The following is a 17,919-nucleotide window of genomic DNA, read 5'->3' as shown; positions in this document are numbered from 1 at the left end:
CTGGAAATACCAGCTGTGCCCTTTAGACTCAGAGTCTGATCCACTGGAAGATAAAGTGCAAGGGTTCACTTATACAGCTTTCCAGCAGTTATCCACCGATACCTGGGAAATAGTGGCAGGTTCGGCTGAGGGAGCAACTACCCGTGGGCAAAAAACCCCTTTGGACTCCCATGGACTGACAGTATGCCTCCTCCCAGGTTTAGGGGAGTCTGACAAGGACAGGATTTAGGAGATCCGATAGGGCCAGGTAGCCACATCCTCCACAACACATCCAGTAAAATGCCTTTCCAGTGGCTGTCTGTTGATATCTGGGACCAGCAATAGGCTCGACTGAGGGGGTGACTACCCGTATATAACCACTCAACCTCCCTTGGACTTCCAGTTTGCCTCCTACCAGGTTTAGGGGAGTCTGACAGGGACTTTCTGTCTAGGAGCATCACGGGATGAGTAGACACCTCCCCTGCACAACACTTCACTATTACAAGGTTAACTTCTGTTAACCTAGACACAAGACTGGCAATGGCATGGGAAGGAAGCGAGGAAGCCAGGCGTCGGGGCAAAAAAAAAAAAAAAAAAAAAAAAAAAAAAAAAAAAAAAAAGCTGCTGCCGCCGACACCCGATGTTAACACCAGATGTCACAGAAACAGACTGAGGATTATCTGCTGAGTCAATCCTAACTCTCTCATTAGGGGGCGAGATAGTCACCTACACAGATCATTGGTGTCGCTACCACAAAATCTGAATTTAAGCTGCTGCGAATAAATGAAACTAATAGCTATGTAATTACTTGGTAAGTTACTGCACTTATATAAAAATGCTCTGTGTTTTGATCTTTAGTTCCATACAGTCTGCTGTTGCATATGTGAGTACCCCCAAAACTTTTATAGGGCTCATATTTGTGTGACAAGTTTTTGTCTGTACTAATGGTACCACCATATGCCTGGATCAGGCAAAGATGTTGCACGCTTTAGGGGAGAGCTGCTGATGACAGCAGTGGAAGATTTCATGGGTAAAGTTACTTGTCTTTGAGAGAGATTTTGTTTTAAGGACTAATGCTCTGGTGTCAATATCTGACGACTCATTTGTTTTGTTGGTCTTCTTGATGGCTCCCATAAAGCTTATTGGAGAAAGGTTAGCATTTTGTTGACCTGCCTTGACAAACTTTTTTGCCTTGCTTAAGGGCTATCCCATGTTGATAAGTTCTGTGTCTGATTTGCACATTGCAGCTTTATTTTTGTATGCCTGACAGTTCTTATCACTCACCAGGTCCATGATTTTTATCACGATTTATACAATTTATAATTTTTTCCACATACTGTACAATGTTCTAGAGACAAGAAATTGTCACACAGTTTCGCATTTTTACATATAACTGATGGGTGGCCAAATTTTAATATTTTCTAACATTTTAGAGGTTTAGGTTTGGACTGCCAGACCAAAAGTCTTTCACTTTCAACGATTATATTAAATGGTACATTTGGGTCTACAAAAGCAAGCACAATCATCATTGTATTTTGAACTTTATATAACTTCCATACATTCTCTGGATAACTATAACTAGAAAACTAAAACTAGGGTAAACTTACAAGTTCAGCAATGGTAGATTCAAGGTCATTTATACGAAGCCTCAACTGTTCCTCATTGTGGGTAGCATGAGATCGTACTCTTTGTACTTCAGCACGCATAGCCTCAAGTTCTCCATGAAGGGCATCTATCAAGGACTCACGTTCAGCAACAACCTCTTCTAATGACCTTCAGTGGATGAAAAATGAAAATTTGCATATATAATAGTGCACAAAATTGCTACTGCTGTATTCATGATAGGCATACATTTTTATGGTAAAACCTCAGTTACCAACAGCTAAGGGTAGCAAGTTGTTAAAACTATTCCAAGTGATAGTACTTTCATAAAAACAATCACTAAAAGTGCAGTATTATAACATCAATAATATAAAGCATGTGTTAAAGCTTGAAAATAATTCTAACTGCTGAAATTTTAACATTCAACTGGAGTATAAGCCCTTCCAAATTACTAGATAATTAATCTAACAACCACTAACCCATTATGAGTGTCTACAATATCTGGATGAGGTGGTATAGGTGGTGGTTCAGGTTCTGAAGTATCAATGAGAAGTGTATCTGAGGTGTCTGCTATGTCTGGCTGTTCTTCCACGACCACTACGGGTGCTACATGACTTCTTAGCTCAGCTTCAACAAGGAAATTTGGTGGGTCCTGCAAATAATGGGAAATCACAAGGATATCAGTTATAATACATAAAATGAGTGGGTGTGTACAGTACACAATATTGTATCTTCCAGATCCCTCAATGCAAAAACAATACAGTATAAGAATACCAAGCAAAACATTCATTCCTATCGCACAGGTAGCATAGATGGTACATAAACACTCATAAATGAGCAGCATACTGGTAAACAGCAACCATGTACATATTTTCTGCATAAGCAACAATGCTAATACACTGCAAGTCAGTACCTGCCACTATATGCGCAGTGATTTCTTTTAAATAAATTATCAGTTTTAGTATGGCATGAAATTTTTTGGGAATTATGCATTTTGATGTACAGCATGAATTATTGGTAGAGAAAAGTGAATTGTCTATGGTATATCATTATAACAGTATGTAATATTGAGTATTTTGCTGCCAGTATGTAAATTATATTCTACATATGTACACTACATATATTTGCAGGTACTGAATGTATATGTTTAGTCTACATACCATACATGTAACCTACAGTTTGCATACTGAGATCAGAGTGCTCAATTTTACCTACTGTTCTAATAATTCATCATGCAAAATTCATTTTTCCACCAATGATTCATGCTGTACATTACTGTATACAGCAACTCACCAAGATAATAGATTAAAGCGTCCGAGCTACCCCGCTATAAAAGAAGCTCCAATATAGTTGTATATATCTGTGAATGCATGTTTTTGCCCTAAAGTACAGGTATATTTATACCCTGTACCCCTTAAACTACTGTAAAATGCTTATAACTGCTTATTTTAACAGTTCACTGCCTAATTTAATAGTTCAAACAAAAATACATCCCAAACCATCAACCCAAAACACCCAAAGTCTTCTTACATTACCCTCCAAAAACTGTTAATCTTAAGTATATACACCCCTAAACCACTTATAACAATGATTTACTAATTTTACAATATTAATGTTAATGTAAACACAGCAAAATATCTATAAAATGTTCACTGCAATACAAATTAAATAAATCTTTAATACAAATTAAATAAATGTCTTACAGAAGTGTGACAACTGAGTTAGTCATTTTTACTCATAGTATTGAAGTTGTTCCGTTTTCTTTTTTGCTATGAAGTATATTTATATAAATAAACAGTACCTGTAAATTAAGATAAAAGCCATATTATAGACCTGTTAGGCGTCACCGACAGCATATCTCAGTCGGCTGCATCCCATATCACAACACCTTCAATGAAGTAGCACATCCTACCTCTTTCAAGGACGGTGCGCTACTGAATTCGGAGGCAAAATGCTCTTCCCATTTATACAAACTGTAGGAACGTCAGTTGGTAACACTATGAGCTAAATTAGCAGTAAATGGCAACTTTTTTAGCAGGGGAAAAGACAGTCTGACAAGAAGACAACCACCTCTACCTCCCACAATGCTTCTGGCGTTCATTGCTAGACAACTGATTTCTTTTCTTGATCCCATTTATTCCCCCATAATGAGAGATCTAAAGTGAAAGAAAAATCTTTTGCCTGAAGAGACATTATCACTACTCGTTGCAGAGAATGATGATGACTACGATAAAAGGAAATAACGGCGCCTTTTTCATAATCAGCACAAAAATTACTTCTCTCTCTCTCTCTCTCTCTGTCTGCTGCGGATTCCACAAACTTTTTTTTTCTAGATATGGGAAACCCAGTGGAGTTCCCTTTACTTTTCGTTCACCCAAAGGTGTGAACTTTAGTGGTGTTCTGGATAAGACAAACCCTGTGGAGTTTTTTTAAAGTTTTTTTTATGACAAATTCATGGAGCACATTGTAGCAGTAATGAACAGATTTTCCATCCAGTTTCTAGATGTGTGGGTAATGCACTTTCTTCCCCACTCAAACTTCCAGCATTGCTTTTGGCACCTGATTTGATAAAACAGTTTGGCACTCAATCCAGAGGTGAAAACCATCAAATTGATATTTCCATTTTGCACCGTTATATCTGGAAGTGTGGTATACCACCGTCCATTATCTCAGTGCGCTACTGTATATGTATGTTTCTATTTTTCTTAATAACAGTTTAATTTACAGTAGTGCTGTAAAATGCAAATTGTTAAATTATCAAAAGAATTCAGTAAGAAACTCTTCATTTAGAATGTTCTGCACAGTCTCTCTCTCTCTCTCGTGTATTGTTACATCTTGTAAGTTCTGTACTCCCCTACCAGATCATTTTAATCTAGATATATTGTACTTGAATCAGGAAATTAAGTAAATTTTAAAAATGAATGGACTACGTCTTCCCTCTAATTCTCATACATACATTTTCCAGTTCAGTGTAGGAAATAATTGCAACTTCCCACATCTGACACCTCACACCGCTACTGTATAAAGAAATTTCCCAAGCAAATTTGTGGCAACATAAGAGGCATTACACCTCCTCAATACCTTGTGCACAGGTACCAGAGAAGGCATGACAGTATCAGATGTATGACATAATATAAACATGACAACTGACACTTGAATGGATGAATGTATATACGAAACTTGGGCCATATGGCTGGGTGGTTGGGCCACAGCAGTCATCCAGCACCACTATGCCAATGAAGATATGATTTTTATTAAAATACTGTATGGCCATTATTTAAAACTCAAAAGGCCTGCACATACTAATGAAAAACATTATTTGTATTAATCACACTCATTCAGACACTTAAAAAAAAATTATTTAAAAATAGTCTAAATGTCTTTTATATTTTCCTTAAAAGTGCCCATACAGGCTCAACTAAAACTTCACCCAAAATCCCAGCAAGTGCTTTTAGGTGAAAGCCATACTTTCTCATGCCGCCAATGAACTGGGAGCAACTCACCAGAGAGTGCTCAGTCAATACTAACTGGCACTATAAATGCACACTGGTGCAACACTACCATCCAAAATATACTTCTTATATGTGAGGCGAGTATACCCAATACACAACCTTTCGAGTGCTACTAGGCCAGGGAGCTAATATTATCCCTTATGCTTTTATATTATCACTGGCAAGAAGAGGGGGACGGCCATTTCTCCTGTCAACTCTTTAAATATGACTTAACTGGTCACAAAAAATCCTTATTACACTATTAAATAAAGCTTAATACATAGTCTAATGACTTTGGGATACATGTGCAATACAATAAGCACATTTTCATTTGCATGCTTTTGTGCCTGGATCTTCAGTGGGGACAGTCACCTGAAGAATAGGGTCACCACAGTGCTGGTTGCAAGTCAGACGACCCAGGGAAAGATTAATTTTTCATGGATCCATAAAAAATTTAAAGAATTTGACAACCACACAAGAACACTAAGTATAATTAATTGTCCAGGATATTCACATACTCAAAGACTGGTATGATGCAAGTCAACTTCCTCACTCCATACCCTACACACACAGAATAGCACCAAAAACAGACAAAGGGACACAAGTGTAAGCTTAACTTACCTGTTCAAACTGAAACCATGTGAACATGAAATCATCCTCCCTTCCACACTAAAGCTGAAAGGCCTAGCCCAAGGATTACCTCACCAGGATTCTGATAAGGCAATCCTTGAAGTTAATTCTGCCAAAGAGGTCCAAATTGCCTCCAGCATGGCTTATGTCACCAACAACTAACAAAATTAGTACTGAATGCAAATCCCTTCCCAACAATGATCCCTTCTCCCAATCATTTAACCATAAATCTTGACTAATGTGGAAATAACCATGCTATTTACATCAATTAACAGAGTACTTGAAAGCTGCACCTGGAAGTAGCAGTCACAGAAGCTGTATAGCAAGAAGGAAGAAGGACATTTAGATTTGTACCAGAGGAATATCTTTTTCCCCGGTTCAAGAGCCCTCTCACCCGTCACACGGCTTCAATACAGTATGATCAACAGTGAAGCCATGAAACTTCAACAGAGTAATCTCTCATTTCAAAAATGTCTCTGATGACTAAAGGTGAGGAATCTGGGATCACAATTATATTTGAAAATTCCGTATTTGCTTGACTATGGTTTTGATGCAGACTAGGATACTGAATGACTTGAAGGTGAGATATTTGGATGATGTTTGGCAGCAGCCCTTAATATATTATGAGCCTAACTGAAGCGTGCATTGACGCTGCAGCTGCCTGATGATGGCTGTCCTTACACCATGAAGGGTCAACTAAAGTGTCCCTAAACTAATCCTTTTCATTAGTGTGATCAGTAAAGTCACTGAGGATGCTGACTGATTCCCGGACCTTACTAAACCTGAGCATTAACATGAGAAGCATATTGGGCATCTTTATCTGCGGAAGCAATCTTCTTATCTATGTATGGTTTGAAACCCACGATCACCACCATACTCCTCAAATCACTTAAACATTGTCCTCATTCATGTTGTCTCACCTTCCTGACACTTAGCTAAATTTTGCAACCTCAAACCCTACTAATTCAGTGGTACTTTCCATCTCCATTAATCAGCTAATACCAGCCACCCTCCAAGGTAAGAACAGAGACACCATTCCAAGTTTTAGCCCATGTTGTGGATCTTCGACTGGAGAGAGTAGCCACAAAGATTTTTTAAAGTGTTTTGCCCAAGGTTATGAGGTTCATAGTCAAACAACATGTCTTCTGAAATGCTGTCAAGTACTGTCCTGAAGATTTTGCTTCAATCTGTCATGGAATTGATAATACAATAAACTCTATGGTTTACTACTCTTCATAGATTTTTTTCAATGGCTTGGATCTCCCCAAATTGCAAATGACATAAAAGAGCCCTTTGATGAGAGGAAGCACCCACTTTCTTAGAAATCTGATATTTGACACTAGTGAGGGGATGGCCAGTCCTTTTATGTCTCATAAGTCAAGCCAAGAGCAAGTTTGATTTCTACATGCACTTCAGAGTAAATACAGATCATTATCGATACTAGCCATGAACCTCTGGCACTGACCGCTTGGAGCTCCCACACACTTAGGTTGAGCCGTAATGCAATTACAATGACTACTCAAAAATGAACATTTAAGGTGCTATATACTATAGCATGAAAAGCTAATACATGATAAATGAAAATCTATCACTAACCCCCTAATAAATAGGTAAAAAAACAAAATGGTACAAATAAACTGAAGGCAACAAATTCCAGACTTTATGAAACAAAAAGTATTTACACAAGAGCTAATTTTATAGTTATCAGTCCAAGAATGTACCTAGGGACCAGTGGACACAGAAAGTCATGAAAGAAAGCTGGTTCAGGCTTACCAAGACACATACCACATACAGTACTAAGCTACATACAATAAAAACATAAAAGGCTTGGCACTATCATGAGAAAAGGATAAATGAACTTGCAAGGAATTATTGAGCGATAACAATGACCTAAGCTGATAAACAAAACCACCACCAAAATGGATAATTATATGGAGAGTTTTTACAAAGAGCATAACAAAACTAACACTGCAAGAGCACTTCCTCCTGACTTTTACAAAGGAAAAACAGTCCCGCTGAAAGTATTGTAAGTATAGACATTATACTTACAGGTCTGCTGATAGGATTATTCATTCATAACAGCTGTCCAGTCTGGTGCGGAAAGCACACACAAAACAGGCTAATTGAGTGAGAAAATAAGGATAATTACCACCACCAACCATCAAGGAGGAGACAAAAATGCTGAAAGACTGAGATTTAGAGGATTTAACACTAAGAAGTATTCACAAGAAGATTTTTAACAATTTTCTGGGGAGTGAGACTGCCAGTGTTATTCATGCACCATACAAGAGGACTGCCCAGTTTTCAACACTACGGGCAATCAGAACCCAGAAGCGTACTCTGATAGGTGGAAAGGGGTTTTCCTTTTGGGATACATCAGGAGACTGCTGACACCACAGATTGGGCTAAGATAAAGTTATGGGTTTATGTTGAAATAAATACATTTCTTCCTAAAAATTATCCCTCTAACATTATGTTGAAATAAATACATTTCTTCCCAAAAATTATCCCTCTAACATGGATACATCCTACAAGAGAGCAAATAATACAAACCACAGCTTGTTCCATCAAAAATTTGTGTCAGCTACAAAAATATTAAACAAGTTCAAATACTAAACTATAGCTTAACAAAACTGGTTGGCGATGGATAACAGTAGGCTTACTAGTACTGTTCTCTTCCTTCTTTGGCATAGGCCCACAGTCTTATTGGTAGCCTATGTCAAGTACCAACTTGATGCTCAGCTTAATATTTGGGAATGGATAACAGTGTGTCTACTAGTATTGTTATGCTCCTCCTTTTGCATCAGCCACATCTATTTTCTGCTGTCTTTATGTTTAGCACACAAGTCAACCCTGATTTTTGAGATTCTTATTATGCTGGAATTACATACTTATAAAAAAGCATAAACAGTAATCCAAAGAATTTATGAGTAGTGAGCTTTGACCTAAAGATAGGTAAATTACAAAAAATGAAAAAGAATGAACACACAAAAACTTTCTCAACATTCAGCGTAGTAGCATAAGAGAAAAATAGAGATCAATGGCACAGTATATTCTAATTTAGTTATTTTTCTGTAGATGACATGACTTGAGGAATCTTTGAAGGTGTGCAAATAATGTTAGTTTTCAGTGGAGTTAATATTTGTGGACAAGTCATTAGAAAATAAAAGGGCCATTGAACGGTGCTACATTTCCATAACCCACCCTTTTCTGATGAAAAATCTTATAGAAAAAAAAAAAAAGACTGAATAACTTGAAAAACTTACATAGAACCACTTTATTCAACAAGTACTAAAACCCTATGGTCCTGTCTAATAATTCACCTGAGGTAAGGTAGGAACTTGAATCAATCCTTTGAAGTACTGAAGATTGCGAGTGTTGTTATAAAACTGCTGTAACTGCTTAAACTGTTTGTAGAAACGAGCACGATGACCACTCAACATGTCAGTTGGAAGAGCTGAAATGCAAAATCACTTAATTAGACAATTAAAAAATTTCCAGATCAGAGGACAACCGCCTCTTCCTCCGAAGACAATCATAAAACATAAATACAATATTCAATTAATGACTAAAGTACCTATTTGCTTCAAGTAAAACACTGAGTTGCTGCACAGCACAAAACTACTTTTTCCATACTATCCCATCCACCATAATTAACCCAAATCACAATCTTGAATTCTCCAGACACAACAGTTTATTATCTACTAGACTGTGGAAGAACGACAGTGAATGTGTGTGGAACTTGAAACCTCGGGTAATAACCAAGCACCCTCTTCATCACAGTATATTGCCTACCTGACTGGAAAAACAACAGTCGATGTGTTTGCCATTTGGAACCTCAGGTAATAACCAAACACCCTCTTTACCACAACAGTATATTACCTACCAGACTGTGGAAGAACAACAGTGAATGTGTGCCACTTGGAACCTCAGGTAATAATCATTCTTCACTGCTAATGTAGTCTAGATATGAGGCAGCATGAACACAGGGCTACATGGGAACTCAGATTATGATAGGTACAGGTATGAGGTGCTAAGTGCCCCATGTTTGTTTGTGAGTATATGTAGGAACCAGGAGAGCACTTTGGGAATTTGTGAGTTAAGAGCCCAAGGCTCAGTTGCCTAAAAGGTTTATTCAGAGAAACAGAAAACCGTAGAGTAAAGAATTATTCACAATTAAAAATATGTTTATTAAAAAGACAGTAAAAATGTTAGAATAGAATAGAATAGAATACAGAATTTAGGCCAATGGACAAGGGCTGGAACCTATGAGGTCATTCAGAGCTGAAAGAGGTCATTCAGAGCTGAAAGGGAAATTGAGAATACTGTAGAAAGATTTGAATGGTGTAACAGGAGGAAAACCTCACAGCTGCACTATGAAAGACTTGTCAGAAGAGGGTGGATAGCAATATGGAAGAAAGACAATATCAATGGAGGTACAGTAAAAGGGGCCGAAGGGATGCTGCAAAGAACTTTAATGCCTACAGTGCACTGCATGAAGTGCACTGATGACACTACTCTCCTACAGGGAGTAAAAATGTTAAACCCGAAAACATTATAGGGATACTTATAAGGGTTTATGGAGTATCAAGGTTGTTTTTCAAAGCTTTCACTGGATATTAGTAGTCTTTCAAATTGAATCAGGAGTCTTCAAATCAATTAGCAAAGTAAGGGGTTGTTATTACTGTATAGGTAGATTTTAAAGACATGTCAAGGAATCTCATCTTATGGGCTAGAGCTATTACTTGCACCACTCTGCCATCCTCCATGCTGCTATGAGTCCCAAGAATAACGTGTCAGAGTCTAGAGGAGATAATGTTTCTGGAAACCCGCTTCTTCATCATGCATGTTAAGAGAGTGTGTCTAGCACAGTTTCTTCCTGAATCTCTGGTACTCTTGCTCTCTGAAGACATAGGAGGTCATCTCAGTACAGGTCAAGTAAGAAAGGGAATGGCAAAGGGTACAGAGAAAAAGACTGGACTTCCAGTGATCTGGGTGTCAGCTATGCCAGCAGCTGCAAACAACAGAACCCCACCCCTAACCAACTGTGAAGGTGCAAAGACCAAAAGACAGACTGACTTCAGCAGTGAGGCTTCTTGCAAGTGGCTCATATAGTGGCCTGGTGAGTTTTCTCATGACTAGATATGAATCCCAATCTGAAGAGCTGAGAAGCATCCAAAGAACCGCCTCTTCACAGGGCAGGATCAGCTTTCTGAGCTTCACAAAGAACTACATCTAGTCCACAGAGCTCAAACATTTGTGAAAGAGCCAACATGTAGCCCTTGACAGACAACATAAACAACTCACAACATCTTACAAATGAGAGGAAACCTGCAAAGTGATAGAACTCAGTAGATTAACAAGCCTTTCATACTACTACTGTGCTACACAACTAATCCTACTTTGCTTGATTGTGGTTGATGGCCGAAGCAACGCAAGGTCTGGTGACAGATTTTACTAACTGAAAAGGGAGAAGAGACTACTTCTGAGGCACTGTCCGATATTTCCAAGTTCTCTTAAAATCTCCAGCAGTATGACTGATGGAGCACTTCTCCCACATGAATATCCTCCTGAGGTGTTGACTAACAAACACATAAGGCAGAAGAATCGATCTTGCTGTAGCAGAAAAGGAGCTACTAAGGCCTTGTTCGGCTTTTTGGAGGTTCAAAATTTCTCTGTTCTCTGATACATCAAACCTATCAGCGAAGCTGCAAAGTCAAGCACCATTCTCAAAAATATATCTTCACATTAGAAATGGTCAACCTACTTCACCGCCCTAACTATGAAAGCTACCTGTTAAAAGTAGGGAATTTACTGAATAATGACCTATACGAAGAATTAAACACTGGAAAAGATGAAAATAGAATTAAATCAAGATGAAGTACTTTGAAAGTGAAATGGAAAATGTAGAACAGGTCTATTACAATCCTGCAATGAGAAAACAGTCTGGATTAACCACTAAGCTGTTAAAAGGCACACACACATGAAACATTAGGCATGTGACCAATGGATATTTCTTGTTCTAGATGGCATATATACAGAGGGCTATTGTTCTTCTTCTGTCTGTTCAAAAGGTCAAAAACCTGCAAGTGTCTGGAAACTTGGAGACATCATTGTGGGCTGTAAATACATGATGCGTGTGGTGAAATAAATGCAGTGCATAAGCATTGGCAATCAGTGTAAAAAGCTTATAAATGCAATCAAACTTCTTGTGAACAAATTTCTATACAAAAACGATAAAAATTGCATAAGGAGTAAAAGCTTAAAGCAATGCAGTGTATGAAAGCTGAAATTTTCAATCGTCTTATATCAATATATATTAACGCAAAACTTACACTTAATTGTAGGATTATAATGTCTCGGAACTGAAAAGATATGTTCATCAGTAAAAAACCATTAATCAGAAATTGCATAACAAACTAAAATAAAAGGTTAAAAATAAGGGACACTATGAGACTACCTTACAGATAAGGAACATGGTATTGTATTCACGGCTCAGCAAAACACATAGTAAACCATTCATTATTACTATAAAATAACAGGCACGAAAGAAAAAATAAAATAAAACTCCACGGCAAAAAGAAAGTAATTCTTATATAACTGTAACTTAATTCTTAAAAAACTTTTTCAGCAACTAGTACAATTCCCATTAACCCTAAAATCCCTCCCTCAAGTACGTTTTATACTATAAGGCTAAGATGGTTAAGTCTATCCCTTGCATGGGAAAACTAACTGTTAATTACCGAACAATCTTTTAAAATAAAGAAAGTGAAAGAGGGTATTTGGGGGAGGTGGTGATGTTAGAGGGGCTACTGATAGGGATACAATACAATCTATAGAGGTAAAGAACGCTGTCAATACAATCTATAGAGGTAAAGAACGCTGTAAGTAAAATGAAGAATAGCAATGCACCATGTCCATCAGAGGGGACAATATGACAATTTTATGATAAAATAAAGTTTTACATACTTACCAAGTAATTACATAGCTACTAGCTTTCTATATGGCAGTCTAAAGAATTCAAATTTTGCGGTGGCGCTACTATCACTTGTGTAGGTGACAAGGTCCCGCCACTTTTGGGACTGATAGGTACAACTCAGCAAAGAGCTTCAATTCGTTTTAGCCCTGATGTTCATATGAGGGGAGGCGGGGAGGCTCCGATTATGTAATTACTGGGTAAGTATTTATAAAACTTTATTTTATCATAAAAATGTCATTTTTATATAAGTGACTTACTAAGTATTGGAGGTGGGAACATGGACATATTCTACTCCAAGACATTTCAGAAAGTAACGACTATGAAATAGAAAAGGTTGCTAGCATCAGAATAATGCTTGTTGTTCCATACCTGGTAAGAGAGGTCCTGCAGGCTGGTACTACTCTGGGCGGTGTATACCTCAACTTGTGGAGGACGTGGGAACTTTGCAGCCATGGAAGCTCACCGATGGTTGACAAAGATTTAAAAAAGGGTGCCCTTGCCCTGGGAGGAGACCAAAATAAAAACAATGCCATCACCTACGCTAGAATAAAAACCCCACCCCGACCACTAAAAACTGGCGGGTACTCTAGGCACAATGTACCTATAGACTTCCCTTGAACTTAACACCTTACAACAAGGCAAGAGGACAGCAGAGGGATACCATGCCAGCCACAGATAAAGGTCCTAACGTACTGTAATTTTTGAATACGGTTTCTACATCCTTGAGATATTCGACGCAAAGATAGACTTGGACCTCCAAAAGGTTCATTGTAGGATGGATGCTAAGACATTGTGTCAAAAACCAAGAGACATGATGATGGCCCGAACCTCATGAGCCTTTACTCTAAAGGGAGGTAAGACACCCTTTTGGATCTGAGAATGAGCTTCCATAATAAGGGTCCTCTGGAAGAATGAAAGGGCATTCTTCGACAGAGACCGAGATGGGTTCCTCACAGAGCACCAGAGATTATTTGAGGGTCCCCTGATCTTCTCTGTCCTGTGGAGGTAGTACAGTACCTCAAACATCTCACAGGGCAAAGTAACCTCTCTTCCTCCTCTGGGCCAAGAACGTCCATCAAATTCTTAATGGTGAACGAATGAGGCCAGGGATTGGAGACATCCTCATTCTTGGCAAGGAAACCAAGAGAAAGACAGCAGACTGTGTCCCCTTGAGAAAACCCCTCTCTTATCTATAGTATGAAGTTCACTAATGTGTTTGGCAGTAGGCAACACCACAAGAAAAAGTCTTTTTTGTGAGGTTCTTGAGCAAAACTGAGAGGAGTGGCTTGAAGGAGGGACCAGTAAGCCACTTCAAAATCACATCTAAATTCCAAAACAATGTACCGGGCTTCTCTTGCTTGGAGGTCTCAAAAGATCTAATGAGGTTGCTGAGATCCTAATTAGAGGACAGGTCCAAGCCTCTGTGCTTAATCACTGAACCAAGTACTGACCTATATCCCTTCATCACAGAGGGTGACAGCTGTCTGGAGGTCCTCAGGAAAGAGTAAAAGATCTGCTATCTGGCTCACAGTCATCTCGGAAGAAGAGATTCTACTGCTTTTGCACCATCTTCTGAAAATGGTCCATTTAGACTGGTAGAGCTTGCTAAAAGCAGCTCTCCTGCATCTAGCAATAGCCTCTGTAGCTTGTTGCAAAAAGCCTTTCACTCTGACAAGGCTCCTGACAGTCAGAACCCTTTCAGGCCAGAGTAGACAACCCTTGATGAAACCTGAGGAAGTGGGGGCTGTCTGAGCAGCGACTGTTTTGTGGTAGAGGCCTCAGAGTGTCCACAAGAAGATGCAGCAGATCCAGGAACCACTCCTTCCTAGGCCAGAACAGAGCAACCAGGGTCATCGTGACGTTCTGGTGATACGATAACTAGTTGATCACCTGCCTAATCAATCCAAACGGTGGAAAGGCATACACATCCAGGCTTGTCCAATCTAACAGCCCCTTGATGTTTATGTGTAAGGACCTCTGAACCGATGTCCATGTTCCTGAAACCCTTTGATTCCCTAGAAGGGCTCCCAACTTATATCTGAGGCACCGGAACAGAACTCTAGGTTGGGGTTCAGAGGCAGAAGAGAAATCCCTACTTGAAGCTTTTCTTCTGACAACCACCATTGAAGGTTTTTCTTCATCTTCGACGAGATGGGGAAGAGAAAGGAATCCAGCTGGGTCTTCCTGCACCAGCTTGCTTTCAGGTAAAATTGCAGGGGCCTCATGTGAAGTCTGTCCAACCTCGCAAACTGTTCTACTGAGGCCAACATGCCAAGGAGACTCATCCACTGGACCGCTGAGCATACCTAGAGAGAGAGGAACTCTCGAACAGTTTGGAGGTAAGATTTGATCCTTTTGGGGGATAGAAAAACCCAAAAAGCTCAATAGCCCAGAATCATCCCTAAATAGGGAATCTTCTGTGTTGGAGTCATCTGTGACTTCTGAGGGTTTATCAAAATGTCTAACTCCTGCATTAGGCGAAGAGTCTTCTTCAAGTCCTCCGTGCACTGTTCTTCCAACGTGGAGCGGAACTGCCAGGCGTCCAAGTACTGTAGAGGGACACATTGATCCCGAGAAGGTGAAGCCATTTCCCAAGAGGAGTGAGGATCCTGGTGAAAACCTTGGGGGCGCTAGAAAGACAGAAGCAAAGGGCCCAAAATTGGAAAACTTTGCCTCGAAACACAAATCTCAGAAATCTGCTGGAGTCTGGATGGATGGGAATGAGGAAATAGGCATCCTGCATGCCCAAGGTGACCATCCAGTCGCCCTCATGTAGGGAGAACATGACAAAGTGGTTCATCTCCATGTGAAATTTCATCTTTACAGTGAACAAGTTCAGGGTACTGACATCCAGAATGGGCCTCCAGTCCCCAAATGATTTGGGGACTACAAAGTGTCCGTTGTAGAAACCCTCCAACGAATGATCTAATACCTCCTCTACTGCTCCCTTGCAAATCTAGGACTCTACCTCTTGAGCAAGAGCCAAAAACTTCTCAGACCCTGCCGAGGAGACTGTCATGGCAATCAGCAACCTGAACAAGGGGGGGCGTCTCTCTGAAAGGAATGGAGTAGCCTCATCTCAATACTTGGACCACCCAGGGGTCCACCCCTCTGCGACTCCATTCCTCCTAAGAGAGACAATGCCTGGATCCAACAGGTGTGCAAAGGACAAAAACTTAATTTCTTAGCAGCAGGCTTGAAGATTGACTTCTTGATGGACCTAGAGGGACGACGCAGGTTAGTTCGAGGTCTGGGTTGAGGTCTTGATCTTGCTCCACAAAAGGGCCGAGGTTGCAAGAGTGAGAAAGACTTGGAAACAAAGGGAGTTTCTTTTGGACACTTGGCAGACTGAGCCAAAAGGTTTGTTGTTGACTTCTTTTGCAGGGCTGACAACACTTCTTTAACCGTATCCTGAGGAAAAAGAGGTGTCCTGTCTAAAGGAGAGAACAAGAGCGTCGACTTTTATGAAGATGTTGCTCCCTTCTTGGCAAAGGAACACCACAACTCCCGTTTCTTAAGAATGCCCACTGAAAAAAGGGAGGCAAGTTCGGTGGAACCATCCCTGACTGCTTTGTCGATGCATTATAAGACACCTACCCAGTCGGAAGCGAATCTCCGGCAAGGTCCGGACAGTCTTCAATCTTCCTCACCAACTCCCAACGGTCCACTCAAGAAAACTGAATATCGCTAAAACCTTAAAAAGATTCTTGACAGGATGGTCAAGGTCGGGCAAGGAAAACATAATCTTGGCCGAGGAAAACGCAGCTCAATGCGTAGCATCAACAAAACCGGACAAGTATGCTTGGGAGGAGGCAGAAACGCCAAGGAAGGACCCTCTCCAATGGCATAAAAATGTTACTACTTCTACAGGAGCTTAGACGGGGGGGGAAGTCAAAGGTAGCTTTACCTTGCTCCTTCTTTGAGGTCAACCACTCATCCTTGTCTCGAAGGACTTTCTTCGATGAGGAGGAAGGAGCTGACTTGGGGAGGCAAGCAGAATCCGAAGAATGTTTCCTCATGAGGAAAGCAGACGCGGGTGAAGCTGGAGAGGCAGGGTCGAAGAGGTCAAAGTTTGCCAAGAACAACTTCCGGCAAACTGGAGTAAGTTGACAAAGGGGCATTGTCTTGTTCAGCTTCTTCCTCATCCGACGAAATCGGCGACAAAGAAGGGTCCTTGCTCTTGGAAGACGAAGACTTCTTCAAGAAGCACATAAGGTCCTCAAGCTGACAACGAAGTGGGGCCAAGGAAGAGTCTTCCAAAGTTGACGAGTGCAGAAGACGTGGGGTTGGCGTAGAGCGGACTGAAGTTGGCGCTGAACGGGCTGATGCAGCCGAGTGTGGCGCTGAAGCGAGGGACATGTGCCTGGAAGGAGACGGGTGCTCGGGAGCACAAGAACAAAGAGAAGAGGGCGATGGGCACTTATGAGGAAGATCAGAGCGCTTAGGCACTAGCACTGGGTGCTTGAAAACCTCAGGAGACTTCGGGCTGCCCCAAGAAGGTTGGAGAGGACACACTGAAGAGACAGGCAGAGGCAGAACGGCGAAGCTGCACGAAGGCTGAGGACTGAAACTTGTCTCCTTATACCTCTTAACAGGGGGAGGAGAACTGTCCACAATGGAGGAATGCCTCTTCAGAGGCCGAGAGGCGACAATTAGGTGCCGCTGGTGCTTCCTGTCGGGCGAAGAATAACCTGAGTCTGATGACAGACAATCAGCACTAACTGAGATACCTTTCCAGTGGCACTCTGCCGCAGCCTGGGAAGGGACAACAGGCTCGGTGAAGGGGGCGACTACCCGTGGGCAAACCCCACCAGCCTCCTTTGGACCTCAGGTATGTCTTCTCACCGGTGCAGGGGAACAGGACAGGGACCTTCATCTAGGAGCGCTGCTGGGACGGGCAGCCACCTCCTCAGTACGCACAACAGTCACTTTGCACTACACTACTGACACTGGGAACACTGGAAGCCCTCTTGAAAAAGGGTTTAAAGGACACACCCAACTCCATAACCGTGTTGGCTAAAAATTCAAATTTCAGGCCACACCTAGATTCGAGGCTGGCAGTGGTGTCGAGATTGGAAGCATGGGAACCTGATAAAGGAGTATGAGGCGGCAAAGAAGTAGGAAAGCTAAGGAATGGAGACAAAGGAGGGACTTGAGGAGAGGAGATAGCACTATCTTCTATCACAGAAGGAGAAGGAATAGGATCTAAACTAGCCCTTTTCCTGGCTGTAAGTGCCG

At 40.7% G+C, this 17,919-nt stretch overlaps 1 protein-coding gene across 1 annotated transcript in view; it reads right to left on the bottom strand.

The window, feature by feature from the left end:
- Hip1 (Huntingtin interacting protein 1) overlaps nt 1–17,919 on the bottom strand; it is a 167,388-nt gene that overhangs the window by 89,408 nt on the left and 60,061 nt on the right. The window contains exons 6-8 of the mRNA XM_067094293.1: nt 9,026–9,159; nt 2,061–2,233; nt 1,587–1,752 (exon numbers count right to left, since the gene is read on the bottom strand). Of these exons, the coding sequence (XP_066950394.1) occupies nt 1,587–1,752; nt 2,061–2,233; nt 9,026–9,159 (473 nt within the window). The remainder of the gene's footprint in view (nt 1–1,586; nt 1,753–2,060; nt 2,234–9,025; nt 9,160–17,919) is intronic.

Source organism: Macrobrachium rosenbergii, chromosome 50 (genome assembly GCF_040412425.1).
Source record: "Macrobrachium rosenbergii isolate ZJJX-2024 chromosome 50, ASM4041242v1, whole genome shotgun sequence".
NCBI lineage: Eukaryota > Metazoa > Arthropoda > Malacostraca > Decapoda > Palaemonidae > Macrobrachium > Macrobrachium rosenbergii.
The sequence above is the reverse complement of the archived record's forward strand: the minus strand, read 5'-3'. Positions and strand labels throughout refer to the sequence as shown.